Below are 26,836 nucleotides of genomic sequence, written 5' to 3' on the forward strand. Positions count from 1 at the left end.
AAGGGTCACAGACACCTCAGAAAGGAAGAAGGGAAATTAATGCCCACGGTACCCAGAAGATGGGCTTTCCAGTCTTCTGCACTGGCTGCAATATGTATGACTACCTCCCCTCGGGGACTAGGGCATACGTTTGCAATCGGTGCAGAGAGCTGGATAGCCTGAAACAACAAGTTCGTATGCTGGAGGGAACAGTGAGAGAACTAGAAGAACTCCTCACCTTTAAAGAAGAACCCAGCAAACAGGAGAAGTTGCTTGAGACGGCCAGTGCCAGTGCCAGCGAAGAGATCGAGGAACTTGAGAAGTTCATCGAGGAAGCTCACCAGCAACATGTGGAGGTCCCAGGGTTGGAAAGATGTACCCGAACCACCCAGGAAGAAGGCCAAGGTGAGATGGGCGGAGATATCGCTGCAACTGATGAAGAGTCGGAAGCGGAGGTTGGGGATGTGTCACAGAAGAAAGAAGACGTGACCTACACCATGGATGTGGACTTACGACCCCCAAGAAACCCTCGAATAGAGAAGATAGGGATCATCGTTGGAGATTCCATTATACGAAATGTAGACAGCCACATCGCAGGAGGAAGAGAAGACAGGCTGGTCACCTGCCTGCCCGGAGCAAGAGTGAAGGATGTGGCCGGCAGGATCATCAGGATCATAGACAGCGCAGGAGGGGATGACACTGCTGTACTTATCCACGTGGGAACCAACGATGTGAGCGGACGGAAGTATGATAGGGAGGAAATGAAGAACCAGCTCCGCTCACTCGGAAGAAAACTGAAGGTCAGGGAGGTGACAGTGGCATTTTCTGAGATCCTCCCGGTATCGAGAGCAGATGCGAAGAGGCAAGATGAACTGTGAGAAATCAACGCCTGGATGAGACGATGGTGTGAGGAAGAAGGCTTTGACTTCGTGCACAACTGGACAGCGTTCTGGGGAAGGAGCAGGTACTATAGGAAGGATGGACTACACCTCACCAAAGAAGGGGCGAGAATATTGGCTGGAAACATGAAGAAGGTCTTTGAGAAGACTTTAAACTGAAAATCAGGGGAGAGCGGACAGTCGACAACCGGTCGATGGCCCGGACAGCAGGCACTAAGGACATCCGCCCAGATAAAGGGGAAGAACTTGCAGCGAATGAGGGAGACAACAATGGAGCGCAAATAGAAGCCGTGAAAGACACAATAGGGACTGTGAAGCCCAGAAAGTCCAAGAAGGCAGCACAAAGGGAGCTTAAATGTATGTACACGAATGCCAGAAGCCTAAGAAATAAAATGGGGGAGTTGGAGACACTAGCAAGACGCAAAGAAATAGATATCATTGGCATAACAGAAACATGGTGGAATGAGGAAAATGAATGGGATACAGTACTGCAGGGATACAAGCTTTACAGAAGAGACAGAACAGGACAGAAAGGGGGAGGCATTGCCCTATATGTCCAGGAAGGAGTAGAATCTACTGGAGTAGGGAAGGCGGAGGAGAAAAAGAAACTGGAGTCCCTCTGGGTAAAAATCCCCAGACAGAACGGAGCAGACACAAAAATAGGTCTCTACTATTGACCTCCAGGTCAGACGGAGGAAACAGACTCTGAGATGATAGAAGAAATAAGACATGAATGTAGGACGGGCAATGTAACTATCATGGGAGACTTCAATTTCCCAGGAATAGACTGGAACCTAGTAACTTCAAGCTGCGGCAGGGAGATAAAGTTCCTGGAAATGGTGGGTGAATGCTTCCTGGAACAAATGATAGGAGAACCGACAAGAGGAAACACCACCTTGGACTTGGTCCTAAATGGCATAACTGGGCAAACAAAAGAAGTAGAAGTCACGGTCCCGCTGGGGACGAGCGATCACAGTATGATCTACTTTAAACTCGACATTGGAAAGGGGAAGCGAACCAAGACCCTAACCACAACCTTTAACTTTAGAAAAGGAAGATATGACAACATGAGAGCCATGGTAAGAAAACGGATCAAAAAAAGGATAGCTGAAATCGAAACGGTAGAGCAAGCATGGTCCCTACTAAAAAATACTATCACCGAAGCACAGAATCTATACATTCCGCAGATAACCAAAGGAAGGAAAACTAAACCCAAGCCTTGCTTGAGCCGAAGTCGGGAGGCAGAGGGCACAAGCAGGAGAAGCGGCAGAGGAGGTTAGCAGAGCAGGAACTTACTTGGGGGCCGAGTCGGGAGGCAGCAGGCACCAGTAAGGGGAGAGAGCGGTGGACACGTGGTGAGGGGCAGCGGCGAGAGGAAGCTCCGCCCACCCCCAGCGAGGCACCAGTAGTGTCGGGCGCCCAGACTCCCCCTTAAAAGGAGGAGAACCGCGGCGCTAAGGCACTTGCTTGAACCGAAGTCGGGAGGCAGAGGGCACAAGCAGGAGAAGCGGCAGAGGAGGTTAGCAGAGCAGGAACTTACTTGGGGGCCGAGTCGGGAGGCAGCAAGCACCAGTAAGGGGAGAGAGCGGTGGACACGTGGTGAGGGGCAGCGGCGAGAGGAAGCTCTGCCCACCCCCAGCGAGGCACCAGTAGCGTCGGGCGCCAAGACTCCCCCTTAAAAGGAGGAGAACCGCGGCGCTAAGGCACTTGCTTGAGCCGAAGTCGGGAGGCAGAGGGCACAAGCAGGAGAAGCGGCAGAGGAGGTTAGCAGAGCAGGAACTTACTTGGGGGCCGAGTCGGGAGGCAGCAGGCACCAGTAAGGGGAGAGAGAGCGGTGGACACGTGGTGAGGGGCAGTGGCGAGAGGAAGCTCCGCCCACCCCCAGCGAGGCACCAGTAGCGTCGGGCGCCCAGACTCCCCCTTAAAAGGAGGAGAACCGCGGCGCTAAGGCACTTGCTTGAGCCGAAGTCGGGAGGCAGAGGGCACAAGCAGGAGAAGCGGCAGAGGAGGTTAGCAGAGCAGGAACTTACTTGGGGGCCGAGTCGGGAGGCAGCAGGCACCAGTAAGGGGAGAGAGCGGTGGACACGTGGTGAGGGGCAGCGGCGAGAGGAAGCTCCGCCCACCCCCAGCAAGGCACCAGTAGCGTCGGGCGCCCAGACTCCCCCTTAAAAGGGGGGGAGCCAATGGCGCGCGGCCGTTCGGCGCGTGGCGAAGGCGAGCGGCAAAGGCGCTCACCTTAGCGAGAGCGCCTTTGCGAAGGGCCTTGAGAAGGGCCAGGGCACTACACCAAGGTCAGCACACAACCTGAGGCAGAGAGTGAGTGTGGGTGAGAGGTCACAGCAGCAGCAGGCAGAGGGAGAGAGGACACAGCAGCAGCAGGCAGAGAGAGAGAGGACACAGCAGCACCAGGCGGAGAGTGAGTTTGGGAGAGAGGACACAGCAGCAACAGGCGGAGAGTGGGAGAGGGGACACAGTAGCACTAGGCAAAGGAAGAGAGGACACAGCAGCAACAGGCGGAGAGCGGGAGAGGGGACAAAGCAGCACCAGGCAGAGGGAGAGAGGACACAGCAGCAGCAGGCAGAGGGAGAGCGAGGGAGTGAGGACACCAGCAGATCAGAGGAGACCAGAGTAGTGAGAGCCAGAGGAGACCAGAGTGGTGAGAGCCAGAGGAGAGAGGAGAGAGCCAGAGGAGAGAGGACAGAGCAGAACAGGCAGACGAGAGAGCGGAGAACAGATAGACGGACCAAAGGAACGGAGCGGAGACCAGAGTGGGAGAACTGAGGGAGACCGGAGAGAGGAGCGGACAAGATAGAAATGGAGGCAGCCGGAATACACCAGAGCTTTCCAGTATACTGCATGGAGTGCCATATGTACGACTACCTCCCCTCGGGAAGGCGGGAGTACATATGCGGTCGGTGCCGGGAGCTGGAAGGCCTAAAGTATGAGGTCGCGAGATTGCAGGCCAGGGTTCAGGACCTGGAGGGGCTGCTCGCTTCAGAGGAGCCATGCCAGGCGTCTGAGGATCCAGACAGAAACAGCTTCATTGAAGATCAGGTGAGGGACCTTGAGAGATTCATTGAGGAGACCTACAGGAGGGTCGAGGAGCAGAACCAGCAGCAGCTCAGACAGGTGTCACCAGACGAGAGCCAGGACCCACCGGAGGATGGACCTAGTGGTGAGGCCAGTGGAGAGGCCAGGAGGGCAGAGGAGGCCAAGGACCCTGAGGGAGGAGCGCTGAGATTCACCATGGACACGGACCTGAGGCAGAGGAGGCTCTTGAGGAAGGGAAAGTCTGCAATTGTTGTGGGAGACTCGATCCTGAGGGAGGTGGACAGTCACGTAGCCGGAGGTCGAGAGGACTGGCTGGTGACTTGTCTCCCAGGGGCCAGGACAAAGGACATTGCAGACAGAATCGAGAGGATCTTGGACGGAGCCGAAACGGAGGAGACAGCAGTAATTGTTCACGTCGGAACAAATGATGTGAGCCGGAGGAATTTCAGCATGCCTGCGCTAACAGACCAGTTCAGGATCCTGGGAAGGAAGCTGAAAGGGAGGACACAGAGGATAGCATTCTCGGAGATCCTGCCTGTCCCGAGGGCAGATGCAAGGAGGCAGGCCGAGCTCCAGGAGGTGAATGCGTGGCTGAGGTGGTGGTGCAAGGAGGAGGGCTTCCACTTTGTGAGGAACTGGTCGTCCTTCTGGGGAAAGAGCAAGCTCTACAGGCGGGATGGCCTGCACCTGAGCACGGCGGGAACAAGAATACTAGCAGCCAACGTTAAGAAAGAGATTGAGAGGGCTTTAAACTACGGAGAGGGGGAAAGCCGACAGCTGACCTGATGACGCTTCGGACAGCAGTATCCAGAAAAGATGCTGAAAGGGCTGACTGCAGGGAGGAGGACGGGGATCCGATGGAACTCGTGATCAGACAGCGAAGGAAACACCAGGTAACAGCAACTTGCTGGGAGAAACCTAAGGGGAAAGGGAAAACAGGGGATTCAGGGAAACGAGATGGCACCAGGGTGCAAGCAGAAGGCAATAAGGTGGAGCCACAGGGCAAAGGGGAGCCACAAGGCAAGGGGGATCAAACCAAGGCTCATGGGACGATAGCACGGGAGGGGGCTGGTATTCCCCGGGGAAAAGCGGGGAGGTGGGGTGGAGGGGACATGGGGAAGAAGAGAGTTGCTAGGGTAAAGGCGGAGGGCACAGCAGGGGCACCAGGAGAGGGAAAACGGCCCGAGACCCAAAGGAAGGAGGCCCAGGTAAAGGCAGAGGTGGAGGCACCGGGAGCGGGAAAACGGCCTGAGACTCAAGGGAAAGCGGCCCAGGTAAAGGCAGAGGGGGAGGACAAACACCGGGACCTACAGTGCTTATACGCAAATGCAAGAAGCCTCATGGCTAAGATGGGTGAACTGGAAGTCATGGCCAAGGGGGAGGACCTGGATATAATAGGAATTACAGAAACCTGGTGGACAGAGGAAAATCAATGGGATGTGACGCTGCCAGGGTACAAGCTCTACAGGAGGGACAGGACCCACAAGAAGGGGGGAGGCATAGCGCTCTATATAAAGGACTATATCTACTCGATTGGGATTGTACGGCAACAAAGGCAGAGGAGCTGGAATCGCTATGGGTCAAATTGCCAGGAAAGAAGAGTGCAGACATAAAGCTGGGGCTGTATTATCGCCCACCTGGTGCGTCAGAAACAATAGGACACGACTTGGAAGCAGAACTAAGGCAGGAATGCAGGACTGGAAGTGTAACAGTGATGGGGGACTTCAACTACCCAGGGATAGACTGGAGTACGGGTCACTCCAACTCCACGAGGGAAAAAGGATTCGTAGAAGCAGTGAGGGACTGCTTCATGGAGCAACTAGTCAAGGAACCGACGCGAGAGGGTGCTACTCTTGACCTCATCCTTAACGGATTAGGGGGGCCTGCAAGAGGGGTAGAGGTGGGAGGAACACTAGGCAACAGTGATCACAACGTGATCAGATTCACATTAGAAAGGGGGTCACCCATAGTGGGGAGGACCGCATCAACTGCGCTCAACTTCAGGAAAGGGAACTATGTTGCTATGAGGAAAATGGTGGGGAGGAAGCTCAGGAACGGCTTTAGGATGGAGATTGTAGGAAGCGCATGGACCCTTCTCAGGGACACCCTGCAGGAAGCGCAAAAATTGTACATTCCCAGTTTCAGGAAAGGACGCAAGAACAAGCAGTCAAAAGACCTGGTTTGGATGACACCTGAAGTAAAGAGGGCAATCAGTGACAAGAAAGTGTCCTTCCGGAAATGGAAGAGGGATCAAACGGAGGAAAACCACCAGGAGCACAGGAAATGCCAAAAGGAATGCCACCGAGAGGTTAGAAAAGCAAAAGGGAAATACGAGGAAGGGCTGGCCAGGGAGGCGAAAAACTTCAAGGCATTCTTCAGTTACGTAAAGGGGAAGCAACCAGTGAGAGAGAAGGTGGGGCCATTGGACGATGGGGATAGGAAGGGAGTGATTAAGGAGGATAAAGAGGTAGCTGAGAGGTTGAACACGTTCTTCTCGTCGGTCTTCACGAGCGAGGACACGTCCAATATACCGGACTCAGAGGAGCTCATGAGTGGGGAGCAGGCCGAAAAATTGGGGCATATAGAGGTAAGTCGGGAGGATGTCCTCAAACAGATTGACAGGTTAAAAAGCGGCAAATCACCGGGACCGGACGGGATCCACCCAAGGGTTCTAAAGGAACTAAGACAGGAAATAGCGGGCACAATCCAGCATGTTTGCAACCTATCCTTGACAACTGGAGAGGTACCAGAGGACTGGAAACTGGCGAATGTCACACCTATCTTTAAGAAGGGATCGAGAGGTGACCCCGGGAACTACAGGCCAGTGAGCCTGACTTCAGTTATAGGGAAGATGGTGGAAACAATGATCAAGGACAGTATTTGCGAGCACATTGAGAAAAATGGCCTACTGCAGACAAGCCAGCACAGATTCTGCAAGGGAAGGTCGTGCCTGACAAACCTTCTGTACTTCTTTGAGGGAATAAGCAGTCAGATGGACAAAGGGGAACCCATAGACATCATTTACCTCAACTTTCAAAAGGCCTTTGACAAGGTGCCACATGAAAGGCTGCTTAGGAAGCTGTGGAACCACGGGGTGGGCGGGGATGTACACAGATGGATCAAGCACTGGTTGTCAGGTAGACTACAGAGGGTCGGAGTAAAGGGCCAATATTCTGACTGGAGGGGAGTCACGAGCGGTGTGCCACAGAGATCGGTGCTGGGACCGCTACTCTTCAACATATTTATCAATGACCTGGAAACGGAGGCAAAGTGTGAGGTTATAAAATTTGCAGACGATACCATACTCTGCGCCAGAGTTAGGACCAGGGAAGAGTGTGAGGATTTGCAAAGGGACCTTGATAAGCTGGAGGATGGGCAAACAAATGGCAAATGCGCTTTAACGTAGACAAATGCAAGGTCATGCACATAGGGAAAAAGAACCCGTTGTTCGAGTACAAAATGGGAGGGGGACTGCTGGGAGACACTGGACTTGAGAGAGACTTGGGTGTGCTAGTGGATCCATCCATGAAACCATCCGCACAGTGTGCAGCAGCCTCGAAGAAAGCCAACAGGATGCTGGGCATCATCAAGAGGGGCATAACATCCAGGACGCGGGAAGTCATCATGCCGCTGTATCGAGCGATGGTGCGCCCACATCTGGAATACTGCGTTCAATATTGGTCGCCGCACCTCAAGAAGGACATGGCAGTTCTTGAGAAAGTCCAAAGGAGGGCAACGAAACTGGTAAGAGGGCTGGAAAACTGCCCATACGCCGAGAGGCTGGATAAACTGGGGCTCTTCTCTCTGGAGAAGAGGAGGCTCAGGGGGGATATGATAGAGACCTTCAAAATACTTAGGGGCATAGAGAAGATGGACAGGGACAGGTTCTTCAGACTAAAAGGGACGGCAGGTACGAGGGGGCACTCAGAGAAACTGAAGGGGGATAGGTTCAAATCAAATGCAAGGAAGTTTTTCTTCACCCAAAGGGTCGTGGACACATGGAATGCGCTCCCGGAGGAAGTGATCTGGCAGAGTACAGTACAGGGATTCAAACAGGGATTGGACGGATTCCTGAGGGAAAAGGGGATCGTGGGGTACTGAGGGAGGTGCTGGGGTGTTGCATAAGTATAGACAGCTCACCAGGTCGTGTAGGTGAATGGCCGGAGGGTTAGGACTTTGATGGGAAGATAGGACTTCGATGAGATACCTAGGGGGCAAGGGGGCCCCTTCTGGTGATTCAGGCAGGTCATGACCTGTTGGGCCGCCGCGGGGGCGGACTGCTGGGCGGGATGGACCTGTGGTCTGACCCGGCAGAGGCACTGCTTATGTTCTTATGTTCAAAAGAGAACCAGCTTGGCTAACCAAAGAGGTGAAGGATGCAGTTAGGGAAAAGAAGGACTCTTTTAAAAAATGGAAACGCGAGAATACAATCGAGGCTTGGAACAGTCACAAAGACGGACAGAAGAAGTGCCACAAAGCGCTGAGAGAAGCCAAAAGGGCCTATGAGGAAAAGATAGCCCAAGAGGCCAAAAACTTCAAACCTGCAAAGGAGACAGTAGGCCCTCTCGACGACCAAGGAAGAAAAGGATACATCAAAGAAGAAAAACAGATTGCAGACAGATTAAATTCCTTCTTTGCTTCTGTCTTTACCAAGGAAGGTAGTCAGCATGGCTTCAGGAAAGGGAAGTCGTGCTTGACAAACTTACTTCAGTTTTTCGAGGGAGTGAACAAACAAGTCGATAAAGGAGAACCGGTGTACATAATATACTTGGACTTCCAGAAAGCGTTCGACAAAGTACCTCATGTGAGACTTCTCAATAAACTACAAAGCCATGGAATAGAAGGGGATATACTAAGATGGATAGGAAAATGGCTGGAAAACAGAAGACAGAGAGTTGGCATAAATGGGAAGTACTCAGACTGGAAGAAAGTAACTAGCGGTGTGCCTCAGGGCTCGGTTCTTGGGCCTATCTTATTCAATATCTTCGTAAATGACCTGGAAGAAGAAACAACCAGTGTTATCATCAAGTTTGCAGATGACACAAAGCTATGCCGGGCAATCAGGTCGCAAAAAGACAGCGAGGAACTCCAGAGAGATTTGAAGCAACTTGAGAGATGGGCAGAAAATTGGCAGATGAGTTTTAATGTAGAAAAATGCAAAGTGATGCACCTGGGCAGTAAAAATAAGGAGCATGAGTATAAACTGTTAGGTATAACATTGGGGAAGAGCGAACAAGAAAAAGACCTGGGGGTACTGATAGACAGGACCCTGAAGCCGTCGGCTCAATGCGCAGCGGCAGCAAAGAAAGCTAACAGGATGTTAGGCATGATAAAGAAGGGAATCACGAGTAGATCAAGGGAGGTCATAATGCCGCTTTATAGAGCAATAGTCAGACCACACTTGGAATACTGTGTCCAACACTAGTCTCCATACCTGAAGAAGGATATAACACTGCTGGAGAAGGTGCAGAGGCGAGCGACGAAGCTAGTAGAAGGTATGGAGAACTTGAGCTACAAGGATCGCCTCAGAAAACTGAGATTATTCACCCTTGAGAAGAGAAGACTGAGAGGGGATCTGATAGAGACTTTTAAATTGCTAAAAGGAATCGACAAAATGGAGCAAGCTCACTCACCAGCAGGGGGAAAGGATGGAGAGCAAGAAATAGCCTTATTCACATTGGCGAAAGTGACCCAGACTCGGACCAGAGGTCATGGCCTGAAGCTGAGAGGGGACACGGCCAGGACAAATGTCAGAAAGTTCTGCTTCACACAGCGAGTGGTGAACGCCTGGAACTCTCTCCCGAAAGAGATGGTGGAGGAAACTACCATTCTAGGATTTAAGGGAAAATTGGACGCACATCTTCTTGCAGGACACATTGAGGGATACGAGTGACTAATGTATGCGTCAGGGTACGCCTGGCTGAGCCTCCGCGTGTGCGGATCACCAGACTGGATGGACCCCAGGTCTGATCCGGTGCAGGCATTTCTTATGTTCTTATGTTTACCTAATGAAAACTCATGCAGTCACATAGGCCCGTATTATGTAGGCTGTGCCATTAGTGGCTGCCTTAAAAACAGCTGCCAATCACGTGTCAATCATGCGACGGTGCCAAGTACAGAACTTCGCCTCCAGCAAAGGCAGGCACTGGAAATGTAGGCACAAAAATCTAGGATTATATTTCCGTGCATACAGTAAATGACAGTAGCTTGCAAGGTAGAATAACCGAGCAAAATCATAAGTCTCTGTTTACTGAACAAGTTTATAGCTGATCTTATTCTTGTCATTTGATTTTGAAAACATATAATGACTAAAAACTTGTCAATGAGTGACTAGTAAGCAAGCTGTACTCTTATTAGCCATCAAAAATGTAAAAACTAAGTTAAAACCAAACTATGATTCTGGATACTTTCTCCTTCTTCAAATTTCAGTCTCTGCCTTTGCATTATCAGCTGGCCATGGCACATTGCTATGAGGTTGTGAAAATTTAAAGCTGCTCACATATCTTGTAAGATGATGTTCTGCTCCATGAAGTCTGTCCTCATGTCCTCTGTTCACCAATCATTGACAACTGGAAAGAGCTTTGTATGGACAATGGCTTGTTGAAGCAGGAATTAGGATTGAGTGCCCTTATGAAGCAGAAGGTGCTCGGTCATCTTTCATTGCAGTAGATCAGTGTCCTGAAAACCTTAGCCCCCCTACTCTTTGGGTTTTGGCCAGGTACTAGTGACCTGGATTGACCACTGTAAGAATTGGCTACTGGGCTTGATGGACTGTTGGTATGACTCAGTAAGGCTAGTCTTATGTTCTTAATTTTTTTTCTTTCTGCTTGAAATTGATTGAATTGCCCTTGTAAAACACACAGGACCAAGTGAAGACTCTGATACTTCAGAAAACGTGGGGGGTTTTCCTGCTGAAGCCAGACATAATGACTGCACCACTTATGTTGTCAGGCAGATATCATGTTTAATTCTGTACTTAGCACTTACTGGTATAAAAGAAGTCTCTGTGTTTTAATAATTCTCAGTAGATAAGGTATGACTTCTAGACTCTAAACAAAATGTCATTTTAAAAGTACCAAAATATTGGAATGGCGGCCTAAAATGACGACTGGTAATGGTATACTGCAGGAGCTCTGCTATATTTTCTCACTACATTTGTTTCTGAAACTGCTGTTCAGTTTTGCCCCCTCAGCACTTATCTAACAAAGATGCTTTTCTGTAGCCTGCTACAGAGGAAGGAAAGGGGTAGAGCAGTGCAGCATTTATCAAACACAAGCATTTCCAGGGGCTTCCCTGAGCAGGCCATATGAACATAAGAATAGCCTTACTGAGTCCGTCTAGCCCAGTATCCCATTTTCACAGTAACCAATCCAGGTCACAAGTACCTGGCCAAAAACCAAACAGCTGCAACATTCTATGCTACCAATCCAGGGCAAGCAGTGGCTCCCCCCATGTCTGTCTGAATCTCTGTTGCTGCCTCATAGAAAAGGAATAGCTCCTGCTGAAAGCACCTGGGAGAAATACGCTGTTGAATACCCAAGAAGTATTTGTAAGAGGCAATAGAGGACAGCCAGAAGTTGGTGTTATCGCTGAGAGTGATGCGGGTGATTGATGAAGGTAGGAGAACCATCAGTCCAAGCTCAGTGGCCCCTCATCAGGGGGTATTAATGGAGATGCTGGTCTGCAATTAATAGATCCTTTGGAATTCGATGTAAATAAACAATGTTTGGGTTCTGTGACTGATCTGGTTAAACTGTAAGCTTCACAGAGCTGGGGGTGGTCTCTATACACTTAGAATTGCTATACAAAAGAATAATAGTGATTACAACCCCCCTCCAGCTGCTTCCATAGCCCCTTGTGCGCCAAATCCCCTTCAGATCCTTGGCCTTTGGATTGTAACTGCTGTAGAGGATGTAGCTTGATTCACAGTTGTGTAGTTTGAACTGAATGAAAAGAGTGATGTGTTTGCATGGCAAATAAATAATTTTGGCAAGCAGAAAAGTTTTAGTTCATTTGTAAATTTCTCTTAACCCTGCAAGATATCAGATTACACCATTCATATTCACTTATTTGGATGTTAAACATGTTTCAAGACCAGTTTTCCATAGGGATCAACAAGGGAAGTCAGAGATCTAGATCAAGATGTTCATAATTCCTCAGTGTGTGTGTGTGTGTGTGTTTTATTAAAGGTCCTGCCAAATGCAGAGCTTTCAGTAAAACAATATAAAAATTCTAGCAAATGCATTTTCATTTGCTGTCATGTATAATGGGAGAAGGGACAATGAGGAAAAAAAACACCACTGTAGAGCAGATGTTCTAAAACCAGTCTTTGGGACACACCAAGCCAGCCCGATTTTCAAGATATCTACAATGAATAGGCATGCAAGAAATTTGCATACACTTCCTCCATTATAAACATTTGCATGCACTTCCTCCATTGGATGTAGGTCTGTTTCATGCATATTTATTGTGGGCATGCTGAACTTAACAGACTGGGTTGTGTCTCAAAGACTGGGCTGAGAAACTTTGTTGTATGTAATCCACATAAATATTGGTGATTGTATATGGAAGTGGTGATTTCAAGTTCCACATATTTGTGAGGGAGAGGAGGATAGTTGTAAAACTTTGTGCTTACAAGCATTTATTTCAAAAGGCAAATCATATAGTACTCTTAAGTGCACATTACGTGTGCATTTTACCCAGGTGCTACCTGTGTGATGCCTTCTTGCAAACTACCGTATTTTCACATAGATAACGCGCACCCGTGTATAGCGCGCAAAAAACACATATTTATGTACATAAATTTTTATATACCGCGCACACCCGTATACCGCGCATGCTGCCCGACTCTCCTTTCGCCCACCCCGACTCTCCTCTGGAGACCCTGACTCTGTTTTCGCCCGCCCCGACTCTCCTTTCCTCCTTGAAGTCTTGTCCCTACCCTGAAAGCCTGATGCCCCCCCCCGACGTCCGATTCACCCCCCCGCAGGACCGCTCGCACCCCCACCCCGAAGGACCGCTCGCACGCACCCGCACCCCCACCCCGAAGGACCGCTCGCACCCCCACCCGAAGAACCGCTCGCACCCCCACAGCCTCACCCCCCTCCCCCATGGAGAAGCTGTCTACCTTGTTTCCGGATTCCAGCGAGCCCAGCTGTTTCCTCTGCCGGCGGTCCCACCCCTTCTCTGAGCCCTGCTGTGCTGCTTTTTCTTCCGGCGGTCCCGCCCTTTCTCTGACATCAGAGAAAGGGCGGGACCGCCTGAAGAGGAAGCAGCGCAGCACAGGGCTCTGAGAAGGGGCAGGACCGCCGGCAGAGGAAGCAGCTGGGCTGGCATCCGGAAACAAGGTAGACAGCTTCTCCATGGAGGAGGGGGGGAGGCTGTGTGGGTGCGAGCGGTTCTTCGGGTGGGGGTGCGAGCAGTCCTTCGGGGTGGGAGTGCGAGCGCTCCTTCCAGGTGATGAATCGGGCATCGGGGGGGGGGGAAACTATGTAAAAAAATTTTTGTACAACGCGCTCACGCGTATAACGCGCAAGGGTATGCGCGGTTTGTAAAAACCACGTATAACGCGCGCGTTATATGCGAGAAAATACGGTATGTGCTACTAAAGAAGTGATGAATTACAGAATAGCACATAAGTGCATTTTTGGAAAGTATGTTCACACATATAGACTAATATTCTAAACGTTTATGCACACAACTAAATATAAGCGCCTACTTTAATGTGATCCTAATAGTGGCCCAATTTTAAAAACACAGAACCCCACCACCACCACCATCATACGTATACTGCCAGTTGACCAGTGAAGCCAGAAAAGCCTTTTTAAAACAACTTTTCAGGCAAAAAAAAATATTCCAAGGAGGTGGGGATTAAGGAAAATCCTTTAATGCCCTGGCTGAAAAAAGCACTTAAAAAAAAAAAATGAAATCCACTTGTGCCTTGGAACTTTTGCAAAAGCTGATAGGAAAAATTTTATAATATAAATATGTATATTCTCACTATAAAATGGGAAATGCACTTAAATTTTCAGTCCACCCAAAATACATTTCCGTATTCTCTGCGTCATGACCAGCTACAAAAATAAAACAGCAGCTTTTTGAAATTATTTGAATATGAAGATTGCTCTGAAAAGAGAAGATGGAACTTCTATCTATGTGGGTGTAGTCTACAGACCTCTGACTCAATCGCAGCAAATTGATAAGGATCTGATTGTGGATATCCAAAAGTTTGGAAGGAAAGAGGAAGTTCTGCTGTTGGGAGATTTCAACCTGCCAGATGCAGACTGGAATGTTCCATCTGCAAAATCGGAAAGAAGTAGGGAGATTGTGGATGCCTTTCAAGAGGCTCTGCTCAGACAAATGGTGACGGAACCCACAAGGGAAAAAGCGATATTGGATCTGGTCCTCATAAATGGAGAGAGTATCTCTAATGTTCGAGTGGGTGCTCACCTGGGAAGTAGCGATCATCAAACAGTTTGGTTTGATATAACGGCTAAAGTGGAGAGCGGCCGCACGATACTTAAAGTCCAAGATTTCAAACGTACGGACTTTAATACTATGGGAGAGTACCTGAAGAAAGAGCTGTTAGGATGGGAGGATATAAGAGAAGTGGAAAGACAGTGGTCTAAGCTGAAAGGCGCGATAAAAATGGCTACGGACCTTTATGTGAAGAAAATCAATAAAAACAAGAGAAAAAGGAAGTCGATATGGTTCTCCAACCTAGTGGCTGAGAAAATAAAGGCGAAAGAGTTGGCGTTCGTGAAATATAAAAAAAACCAAGAAGAGGAGAGCAGAAAGGACTACAGGGTGAAACTGAAAGAAGCCAAGAGAGAGATGCACAGGCGGAAGAACAAATGGCTAAAAATGTAAAAATGGGAGACAAAAATTTTTTCCAGATATATTAGTGAAAGGAGGAAGATGAAAAATGGAATTGCTAGGCTAAAAGATGCTGGGAACCAATATGTGGAAAGTGATGAGGAGAAAGCGAATGTGCTAAACAAATACTTCTGTTCTGTGTTCACAGAAGAAAATCCTGGAGAAGGACTAAGATTGTCTAGCAAAGTTACACGAGAAAATGGAATAGATTCTGCGCCATTCACGGAGGAGGGTGTTTATGAGCAACTTGAAAAACTGAAGGTGGACAAAGCGATGGGACCAGACGGGATCCATCCCAGGATACTAAGAGAGCTCAGAGAGGTTCTGGCGAGTCCTATTAAAGACTTGTTCAACAAATCTCTGGAGACGGGAGTGATTCCTGGGGATTGGAGGAGAGCGGATGTGGTCCCTATACATAAAAGTGGTCACAGGGATGAAGCAGGAAACTACAGGCCGGTGAGCCTCACTTCAGTTGTTGGAAAATAATGGAAGTTTTGCTGAAAGAAAGGATAGTGTACTTCCTTGAATCTAATGGGTTACAGGATCCGAGGCAACATGGCTTTACAAAAGGTAAATCGTGCCAAACGAACCTGATTGAATTTTTTGATTGGGTGACCAGAGAGCTGGATCAAGGACATATGCTAGATGTAATTTACTTGGATTTCAGCAAAGCCTTTGATACAGTTCCTCATAGGAGGCTGTTGAACAAACTTGAAGGGCTGAATTTAGGACCCAAAGTGGTGAACTTGGGTCAGAAACTGGCTGTCGGACAGACGCCAGAGGGTGGTGGTTAATGGAAGTCGCTCGAAGGAAGGAAAGGTGACTAGTGGAGTCCCTCAGGGTTCGGTGCTGGGGCCAATCCCGTTTAATATGTATGTGAGTGACATTGCTGAAGGGATAGAAGGAAAAGTGTGCCTTTTTGCAGATGATACCAAGATTTGTAACAGAGTAGACACCGAAAAGGGAGTGGAAAAGATGAAAAAGGATCTGCAAAAGGAATGGTCTAATGCCTGGCAACTAAAATTCAATGCAAAGAAATGCAGAGTAATGCATTTGGGGATTAATAATAGGAAAGAGGGAGGAGAGAAGCTGATATGCACGGACGGGGAGAGGGACCTTGGGGTGATAGTGTCCGAAGATCTAAAGGTGAAAAAACAGTGCGACAAGGCAGTGGCTGCTGCCAGAAGGATGCAGGGCTGTATAAAGAGAGGCGTAGTCAGTAGAAGGAAGAAGGTGTTGATGCCCCTGTACAGGTCATTGGTAAGGCCCCACTTGGAGTATTGTATTCAATTTTGGAGACCGTATCTGGCGAAGGACGTAAGAAGACTTGAGGCGGTCCAGAGGAGGGCGACGAAAATGATAGGAGGCTTGTGCCAGAAGACGTATGAGGAGAGACTGGAAGCCCTGAATATGTATACCCTAGAGGAAAGGAGAGACAGGGGAGATATGATTCAGACGTTCAAATACTTGAAGGGTATTAACGTAGAACAAAATCTTTTTCAGAGAAAGGAAAATGGTAAAACCAGAGGACATAATTTGAGGTTGAGGGGTGGTAGATTCAAAGGCAATGTTAGGAAATTCTACTTTACGGAGAAGGTGGTGGATGCCTGGAATGTGCTCCCGAGAGAGGTGGTGGAGAGTAAAACTGTGACTGAGTTCAAAGAAGCGTGGGATGGACACAAAGGGTCTAGAATCAGAAAATAAGATTAAATATTGAACTAAGGCCAGTACTGGGCAGACTTGCACGATCTGTGTCTGTATATGGCCGTTTGGTGGAGGATGGGCTGGGGAGGGCTTCAATGGCTGGGAGGGTGTAGATGGGCTGGAGTAAGTCTTAACCGAGATTTCGGCAGTTGGAACCCAAGCACAGTACCGGGTAAAGCTTTGGATTCTTGCCCAGAAATAGCTAAGAAGAAAAAATTAAAAAATTTAAATTGAATCAGGTTGGGCAGACTGGATGGACCATTCGGGTCTTTATCTGCCATCATCTACTATGTTACTATGTTCTAAAGTGATCACCTTGATGAGTCCAGACCCTAGAGGGAACCTGATTCTTTTTCTTTTCCTTTTATATTAGGACTGGCTTGACTGGTCCTGTCTTGGGCTTTCCCTGCTTCAGGAGTCCCTGGACTCCCGTGTGTCTTCGTGACAGCTTTGCTAACCCCCCCCCCCCTTCCATACTAGGTGGGAGTACAAGGGAGGGAATGGGGGGGGCTTTTTGGGGAAACATGGGTGGATATAACTGACATGTGCCTTTGTATTGTTTTTGCCTTGTTCTTGCTGATTTCCCGCCACTGTTTGTTGTATTTGATGGTTTGCTGTTTTCTTCTGATATCGCCTTTTTTTTTTTTCAGTCAATAAAAATTGTTTGCAATCTAAAGTGATCACCTTGAATCATTAAAGGAGGAAGGAAATCAGAGTCCCACCTGGTGGTTCTGCTATTTTAATGCCAGTATCTCATTTTTATTCTTGACAGGTCAAGTTATATAATCATAGCAAAAGAAGTGACAAATGAAATTCAGGAAAAAAAAAATATTTCTTTGTATTTTTTATCAATATGACCATAAATAAAGGAAATAATGAGTCAAACAAGGAAATAACAATAGGAAAAAGCATACAGAATAAATACCCCCCCCCCAATCTTTGGACTCAGATTTCATCCTTAGCTGTAATAAATTCCAATGGTTGATTTGGGTTCAGAAATGATTTAACCTCAAAATTTGACAGTTACAAGGCATATATAGGTAGTACCCAGTGCCAGTGATGTAGGTCACAAAGCCAAGAACTCCTGGCATGTCCAGCACTGACCCCAAAATAAGCAAAAGTGGTGAACCACCAGCAAAGTCTTTGCCCACAGATGGATGGTGGTTTATGCCAATGCAGCACTAGCAAATTAGCAAGGTGAGGGAGCCAAAGAAAATCATTTTCTTTGAAGACAAACAGCCGTTGGTAAACTTGCAGCCTGGAGTGGAAGGAAATAGCTGGTTAACGTGGGCTTTCCTTTGACACCATCTGCTGCTGTCTTTGCCAAGTCATGTCTGTTGGCATGATATACTCTCCTCACTGGCTCTGTACACTGACAGAGAGAGCACACAATCTGCTTGTAGCCACCTGCTCTCAGCCTTTACTCCTTCTTTTGGTACCCTAGGACAGTGTATACCCAAGTTGGTCCTAGTGTACCCTCTTGCCAGTCATATTTTCAGGATATTCAAAATGAATATGCATGAGATTTGCAGACAATGGAGGCAGTATATGCAAATCAATCTCATATGTACTGTATTTGTTATGGATTTCCTGAAAACCTGACTGGCAAGAGGGTGCTTCAGAACCAACTTGGGGAAATACTGCCCTAGGGCTACAGAGCTCCTTTTTATACTTCTATTATATGTTATTATTTCCATGATAACTCCCCAAACCCTTATTTGTCCTATTTGTCTGTCTTGAATAGATAGTCTCTGCTTAACAGAGTTTATAGTCTCATACATGTTTTTATGCATTCCACTGCATATGTCTAGAAATTAATTGCAGTAGTGGTATCATCTTTAATTGAACTTTCTGAAAACCGATTCCTGTTTACTTTGTTGACTTACAGAAGTTGCAGAGGGTGCTATTAGAAGTATGGAATTAAGAGATACAGAACTTTGAAAGCCAGAAACATGCTCATCTCCTATGTATGTTTATCCATTAATGTATGAAATGGAAGGTGTTAGACATATATTTTGGAAACTGTTAGAACATAAGAACATAAGCAGTGCCTCTGCCGGGTCAGACCAGAGGTCCATCCCGCCCAGCAGTCCGCCCCCGCGGCGGCCCAACAGGTCATGACCTGCCTTAATCACCAGAAGGGGCCCCCTTGCCCCCTAGGTTTCTCATCGAAGACCTATCTTCCCATCAATGTCCTAACCCTCCGGTCTTGCACCTGCACGACCTGGTGAGCTGTCTATACTTATGCAACACCCCAGCACCTCCCTCAGTACCCCACGATTCCCTTTTCCCTCAGGAATCTGTCCAATCCCTGTTTGAATCCCTGTACTGTACTCTGCCGGATCACTTCCTCCGGGAGCGCATTCCATTTGTCCACGACCCTTTGGGTGAAGAAAAACTTCCTTGCATTTGATTTGAACCTATCTCCCTTCAGTTTCTCTGAGTGCCCCCTCGTACCTGTCGTCCCTTTTAGTCTGAAGAACCTGTCCCTGTCCACCCTCTCTATGCCCCTAAGTATTTTGAAGGTCTCTATCATATCCCCCCTGAGCCTCCTCTTTTCCAGAGAGAAGAGCCCCAGTTTATCCAGCCTCTCAGCATATGGGCAGTTTTCCAGCCCTCTTACCAGTTTCGTTGCCCTCCTTTGGACTCTCTCAAGAACTGCCATGTCCTTCTTGAGGTGCGGCGACCAATGGTGAACTAATGCTGAGAACTGCCATGATGTCTACCTCACATGTTTTCTGACTGATGGGTCCTGTCTGCATGCAAGAAACGCTAAATTAGGTTTATGAGCTCTGATGACTTTTGTATTCAGAAAAAAATATTATTTCTTTGTATTTAAAAATATTTTTTTTAATCAATATGACCACAAATAAAGGAAATCATGAGAGATAAGGCTATGAGGGGAGGAAGCAGATGTTGGGCTAGAAGGGTCGAGAAAGAAGGACGCTTGGAATGGTGGAACTTTATTGGAGATGCCGGAAAGCGGAGGAGAGGGTGGCTAGGAAAAACTGCTAACTGTGCAGATTCTCTGTAGGCATTCTCTTTTATCATGGCTACAAGATGCTGGGATTGGGGATTCACTGTTTTGATCTCTTCTGGTTACAGGAATTCCAACCCTAATTGTGCTGGACCCCCAGGGGGATGTCATCACACGGCAGGGGCGGGTGGAAGTGCTGAATGATCCAGAATGCAAAGAATTCCCTTGGCACCCAAAACCAGTTCTGGAGCTGACAGATTCCAATGCAGTGCAGCTGAATGAAGGGCCCTGCCTGGTTCTCTTTGTAGGTATGGAGCACCAATAGGTGAAGTGAAAACACCTTCATAAAATAAAATGACGGCAGATGCTCTGCTTTTGTTTAATTTCTGGTGGTCTCATTTATAGTTTCATGTCGCCGATTCTAAAAGAAGAGGTGGTGAATGCAGGAACCACGAAACCCTGCAGCCCAATTTTTATTATATCTATATGAGGAGCATAGCTACAGGTGGGCCTGGTCTGCCCAGTTTGGACTCAGGCCTGCCCACCAGGCAGCGGAGGACTTTGTGAAGACCAGCATTAGGGGGGGCAGATTGCAGTCCCTGCATCTCCTTCCATTCGATCTCCAGCTTCAAAGAGTCGGCAGCAGTGATTTCTACAGGCTCCCTGCCACTAACCCAGAAGCTTCTCCTTTGCCACGTCCTGCCCTGGCAGAAACAGGAAGTTGTGACTGAGGAGGCAGAACATGGCAGAGAAGGCATCTGGGTTAGCAGCAGGAAGCCTGTAAGAATTTCTGCTGCTGATCTGTAGAAGCCGGAGATAAAAAATGAGGTGCAGTGACCTCAGGAGCCCAGCCTGCTTCCATGACACTGACAAAAGCCAGAATTAGTTGTGAGTGTGGTACTAGATGGCAAGGAAAGGAAGGGAAGGTGCAGCATTTGGATTGATAGGGGCAACAAAAGGAGGGCTGTAGGACATGAGGCAGAGGGTAAGAAGGGAGAGATACTGCAAAGGATGGAGAGGAGTGAGAAAGGGAAAATGTTACATATGGGATGGAGGGAAGGGATAGAGACTGCATGGAGAGGGAGAAATGTTAAGACATTTTGGTGGAAGTGAGGAAGGGAGAGATGCTTGAACCAGGGCACACGGGAAAGGGAAAGAGGCAGAAATGTTGGACTTGGCAGTGAAAAGGAGAGAATGTTTTGAGGGAAGAACGAAGAGAGATGTTGGACCAAGGGTGAAAGGGAGAGAGAAAGAGATGTTGGACCAAGGGTGCAAGGAAGGGAGGGGGAGGGAGAGAGAGATGTTGGATCAAGGGTGCAAGGAAGGGAGAGAGATGCAGGACTATGAGAGTGAAGGATGAGAGTGGGAGAAATGCTGGACCATGAGGGAAGAGGGCTGGTGGAAAGAGAGAGATGAGGGGAGGGAGGGGAGGACGAGGAAGCAGATGCTGGGCTAGAAGGGTCAAGGAAGAAGGACTCTGGGAATGGTGGAACCATATTGGAGAGGCCGGGAAGCGGAGGAGAGGGGTGGCTTTGAAATGAATGGGAGGATAGTGATTACAGAGGATAGCAATGTAGTAAAGGGGAGAAGATGAAAGGGAATGGAGGGTTCAGGAAGGAGCAAGATGGGGAATGGGAGAGCTAGTGGGTAAAAGAAGATGAAAATTTGATAGGTAGCTGAAAAGTAAAAAGGAGAAGGGTGAGAGAGGCAGAAAAGAGGTAAACAGGAATGATCAGTATGTCAGAGGCAGATATAGTGAGGGAATAGACAGAAGAGAGGAGAAAATAAAAACGGACAGCAGCCACTTGAAGAACTAGCAGACAGGACTGCAGAAAAGAGAAACTGGAACTAACATGATGGCAAAATAAAATGTCCAGATAACAAAGGTAGGAAATATAGCATTTTATGTTGAATGTTTGAAATAAAACAAACTTCAGAGGATGTGGTAACAGTAGTTAGCGTAACTGGATTTAAACAAGGTTTGGACAAGTTCCTGGAGGAAAAGTCAATAGTCTGCTATTGAGACAGACATGGAAGAAGCCATTGCTTGCCCTGGGATCGATAGCATGGAATATTGTTACAATCTGGGTTTCTTCCAGGTACTTGTGTCCAGGATTGACCACTGTGGAAACAGGATACTAGGCTAGGTGGACCATTGGTCTGACCCAATAAAGTTATTCTTATGTGGAATATGTTAGCTTTGAGAAATGTCTTTGTATTGTGCTAAGTAGAAAAGGAAATGTTTTTATGTCTCCAGGGTTGCAGTACATGCTAAGTTTAACTTCTTTGGGTTCCTGAATAAAAATAAAAATATTTAGACAAATTGATTTCTAATTTGTGATTCCTTGTTCTGTATTTGGTGAGGTTCTGTTGGTATGATAGTAATGGCAGGTAGGGAAATTAGATGAAGGCCCTAGCAGCTCTAACACTAGTCCTGACCCTTCCTCAGCTGAGGACATTTTCCAAAGATGGCCAGAACTCCTTAATACCAAATTTTGCAGTCGGTGACAGCATCCTTGAGCCAGACAGCTAAGCATGTGTGAGTGCCAGCATCAGTGTGACTTAGGGACGTTGCTGCTGCCTGCCAAGCTTGGTAAAAGGGAGTTCTTGTTACCTTCAGAGAGAGTCTTCTCTTGACAGAGCTTGGGGATCCTCATTAGCTAAAGTAATTATATTTTGAAGGGGTTGGGCGAGGCAGAGAAAACTTTGTGCCCGCCCAAAATTGGCTGGCTGGCTACACATAAACATAGGCCTAGATTCACTAAGGGTACGGATCAGATTGGATCCGATCCGTGTCCGGGGGGCTGATTCACGAATCGCCCTCATTTAAATGAGGGTGATCGGATTCACGGCCCCAACCGCCCAGATTGCTCTTTAGTGATCCCGACGCATGCGCAGACCATCTGTAGATGCTTCTGTGCATGTTTAAAGAGCAGCGACCTGTTTTTTTTTTTTTTTTTACTTTTTAGCCAGCCCAGCGAGCCTGTGGTTTTAACCCGCTTTCAACCCATGGGTTAAAACCACAGACTCACACTGCGGGGGAAGGCCGGGGCAGAGAACAAGATAGTCCAGGGCACAGAGCTGCAGTCGGGGCAGAGAGAGCAGGAGAGTCCAGGGCACAGAGCTGCAAAGTCGGGGCAGAGAGCAGGAGATGCAGTTGGAAATGATGTGAGCGACTGGTTCCCAGTTGATGCTTGTTTAAATTATCTCTTCCTTCCAAAAAAGGATTGAAGGAGTCAAGATTTTTAGACAATCTCTGATCTTTAAGTTTTCTCAACTTTGGAATGATCTTCCATTTCTTTTAAGGAGTTCCAGCTCACTTCAATTTTTTTGCAAATCTTTGAAAACTACTTTATTTGCTAAACACTTTGAAAATTAATTTCCCAAAATTTAGTCTTATTTTTTATGGTTTTTATTTAAGTTAATTATTGTAAACCTAGTCGAGCTTTCTTAGAATGATGACTCGGTATATAAAGCCAAGCCTTAGATTAGATTGTTTGTTGATCGGCCAGGGTTTTTTTTAGTGAATCGCTGTCTGCCTACATTTGAATGCTGTTCCCCCTCATTTGCATGCACAGATTGAGACAGAGGTTAGTGAATCGGGTCGGAGGGAAATCGGGTTGCAAAGGGGTTTCAAACCGATCGATACACGATCGGTTTGCTTAGTGAATCTAGCTCATAATCGTCAGTCAGTGAAATGAACATGGGGCTAAGGATTACAACCTTGCAAATGAGGATAAAATTCCTACTCTGTAATCTTCCATCCACTAGTTTTCAGATTGCTGTGTGAGAGTATCCAGGTTTAGGGTTGTGTTAATAGCCCTTCTATTGAGAAAAGCAAGGCAGACGGTCTTCTGTCCTCTTAATTGTGCTGTGACCTTGATTATTTATTCAAGGAATCATAGCAGGATATCATTTGTGGTGGGCCACAGCTGTTTCCTTCCCTGCATGTTCCTCTGACTCATAGATTTAGATTTACCTAACTGAGCTTGAGGTGAGTTTTATAGTGAAAGACTGAGCAGCAAATGCAACACAGCCCATTCAATTCCTATGGGCTTCATCGCATTTGCCGCACTGGAACTCGCTACTGCAGCTTTGAAAAGGGGGCTTTAAGTGGCTTAATCTAAATGATACCCAAGGCAGTGGAGGGGGTGACATCATTTGCCCAAGGTCACAAAGTGTCAATAGGAGAAATGGGAATTCTGCTTCATAACATGTTCCTTTAACCACTGGGGGGGAGGAGCCTCAGTAATGGTTCTTTTGCTTTGGTCAGCCATCTTGAACATTTAGCATCGTTAATCCAAAGGACACTTACAATTCAGTGATTCAGAGGTGCACAGACAACCCACCCCAGCCTTAGCTTCATTGGTCTGGATATCGGTAAAAATTTCCACTGTTCGTATTATCCATTGCTACTGTATAATAAACCAAGGTAGAGCCGAGCAAGTGACGTACCCAAGGTCATGCTAAAAAAAATCAGCAACTGAGCTGGGTTAAGAGCCAAACTATGGCTTCCATGTGATTTTCAGAGGGAGAGTGTAGCACAATGGTTAAAGCTGCTCCTTGTGACTCTGGGCAAGTCACTTAATCTCCCCATTGCCCCAGGTACATTAGATACATTATGAGCCTGCCAGGACAGACAGGGAAAAATGCTTGAGTACCTGAATAAATTCATGTAAACTGTTCTGAGAATGGTATAGAAAATTAAATAAATATGATGTAAGTTCATGGCTCCATAAGTTACATTTTTTACATTTATTGTTTCAATGAGACAAATGCATCTAGTAAATGGGCACAAGTATAGGGAAACCAAGCCATTAGGACATCACCGATGAGGTTGGCTCTTAGACATTGGTGGAATGAGGCATTATGACATCACAAACAAGGAGCCACTGAAAAGATCTCAGCCCAAGCAAGAAGAGAATGGAGAGAGTGTGGCGCAGTGGTTAAAGCCAAAGCCTTAGCACCCTGAGGTTGTGGGTTCAAACCCACGTTGCTCCTGCTGACTCTGGGCAAGTCACTTAATCCCCCCATTGCCCCAGGTACATTAGATAGATTGTGAGCCCACCAGGACAGACAGGGGAAAAATGCTTGAGTACCTGAATAAATTCACATAAGCCGTTTGTTTGTTTATTTATTTATTTATTCATTCATTCATTCAATTTTCTATACCGTTCTCCCAGGCGATCTCCCTTGGGAGAATAACATAGGAAACTGAATGAATGAATGTATTGTATTTGATGTTTATTTGTTCCCTGCATTTTATAATTTTTTTATGTAAAGCCGCTTTGATTACAGATAAGATGGGATAACAAATTTTAATAAACTTAAAATTTGAAAATTAAAATAAAACCCCCAAACTTTTGGCATTAACTTTTGAAGCATTTTCTTTAGTATTGAATCTACAAGTTCCTTATTGTCTTATCCAAAATTTGAGATATTTAAATCAAAACTGGTTAGTTATTCCTATATTTGCTCAAGCTAGATTAAATTCAGCCTTTGAATCTGCCTTATTTTTATTATTTTTTTTTAATCTGACTCCTGTTTTTATGAAATTCACTTCCAAATGTATCAAATGTATCAAAAGAATCAAATGTAGCAGCCTATAAGAAGAATTTTTTTTCTTTTCTTTTGCTTTCTTTGGAGTATTAAGTTTCTTTAGACATTAAGAAGGACATAATCAAAACATCCAAAAGTCCAAAAACCTGCCTAAATCGGCACTTGGACATCCAAGTGCCAATAATCAAACAGTCTTTCTGTATGTCTAGCAAAATGTTCCAGCCTCTGTACATTCAGAGCACAAGATGGGTGTGGTGGAGGCATGTTATGGGCAGGATTTGGGCAGTCTCAAGGGCGGGTTAGACATGGATGTCTTGCAGTGATGATCAAATATTTTGCAAGATATCCTGGCTAGAACTTATACGTTTGGACCTGTTTTAGAAGGGTCTAAGTGCCACAAAGCTGCCCAAACGGACCAGATGTCCACTGCATGTATCAAGGTAAGACACCCCCACAGCCCCCCAGTGCTCACAGACCCCCTTACACCCCCAAAAATCAGAATACAAATGTACATACTTGTCTCCAGAACATTTAGGAAAGCCTAGTAAAGCTGCACTCAGGTGTCTTAAGTAGCCTGGTGGATATGGGCTAGTGAACTACAGAGAGGAGTAGGAAGTCCTATAAGCCATTCTAACCACTACATTCATGGTGGAAAATGTGAGCTCACCAAAACCTCCCAAGACCCTACTCTATTGCCACATAGGTGTCACGCAGCCATAAGTGCTGTTCGATTTGTAGACAAGTGTGTGGTTTTGGGGGTGTTTTAGGGGGGTTCACCTATATGGGAATTCTGGTGAGATATTTATCTGGCACCCTTTATGTAATGTTCACAGCAGTGCCCTCTGAGGTGCCCCACTGCTCTGTTGCCATGTCTGAGTGGCCAATCCATCACAATACTAGCCCCTCCCATGTCTAAATGGTCTTGTTCTTGGCATTTGGGACTTTGACCTGGTAGGCTGGGTGTCCCAATGACCTGAATGTCCAGATAGAGGATTTTCAAAAAAAATTTATTTCTAGATGTATGGTGGTTTGTCTTTTGAAAATATCCATTTTTTTACTGCCGACTTTGGACATTTAGCGCCATGCGTCCAAATCAGACTTAGAAGTATGTTTTGAAAATGCCCCTCTAAGACAAGTAACTGTGACCTCAGTGTATATGTCAAGATGTTTAATGTAAATGTGTTAATTCAGTTTTAGACAGCTTGTGTGTTTTGTTGGTTTGTTCTTAAGTAACAATTTAAGTTCCTTTGTTATCTTTTTATAAAAGACCTACTTGCCTTTATAAAACTGGCTTGAAAAAAAGGTTTGGACAAGTTCTTGGAGGAAAAGTCCATAGTCTACTACTAAGATAGACGTGGGGAAGCCACTGCTTGCCCTGGGATCGGTGGAATCTTATCACTCTTTGGGATTCCAGAATGTTGCTACTCTTTGGGTTTGTGCACCTGGATTGGCCACTATGGAAACAGGATACTGGGCTGGATAGACCATTGATTTGACCCAATATGGCTTTTCTTATGCTCTTATAGTTAATTGTTATTTATTTTATTATCCGAACCACTTGTAAATTGTTTTGATTGGTTTTGTAACCAGTTTGGCGATATATTAAGAATTTGTAAATTTAAAAAAATTGGAGGTTTAAAACTTGGAGAAATAGTTGGCTTAGAGTAGTGTGGAGAGAATTGTGCAGGAACAGAAATCAAACCCATCCCTGCTGGAATCAAATCCGTCTCTGTCCGCCACTGCTGGTATCAAATCCATCCTCATCTGTCCCCACTGGAATCAAATCCATCCT

The 26,836-nt window shown here is 46.8% G+C and overlaps 1 protein-coding gene across 3 annotated transcripts in view; it reads left to right on the plus strand.

Annotated features, from left to right (window-relative positions):
• The window catches only part of NXN (nucleoredoxin), a 186,667-nt gene that overhangs the window by 146,640 nt on the left and 13,191 nt on the right, over positions 1–26,836 (plus strand). For 2 of the 3 annotated variants that reach the window (XM_033922310.1, XM_033922309.1), the window contains exon 6: positions 19,614–19,793. The exons of the other annotated variant lie outside the window; for it this stretch is intronic. In XM_033922310.1, the coding sequence (XP_033778201.1) occupies positions 19,614–19,793 (180 nt within the window). The remainder of the gene's footprint in view (positions 1–19,613; positions 19,794–26,836) is intronic. 3 annotated transcript variants of the gene reach the window in all.

This window comes from Geotrypetes seraphini, chromosome 15, assembly GCF_902459505.1.
Source record: "Geotrypetes seraphini chromosome 15, aGeoSer1.1, whole genome shotgun sequence".
Classification (NCBI taxonomy): domain Eukaryota; kingdom Metazoa; phylum Chordata; class Amphibia; order Gymnophiona; family Dermophiidae; genus Geotrypetes; species Geotrypetes seraphini.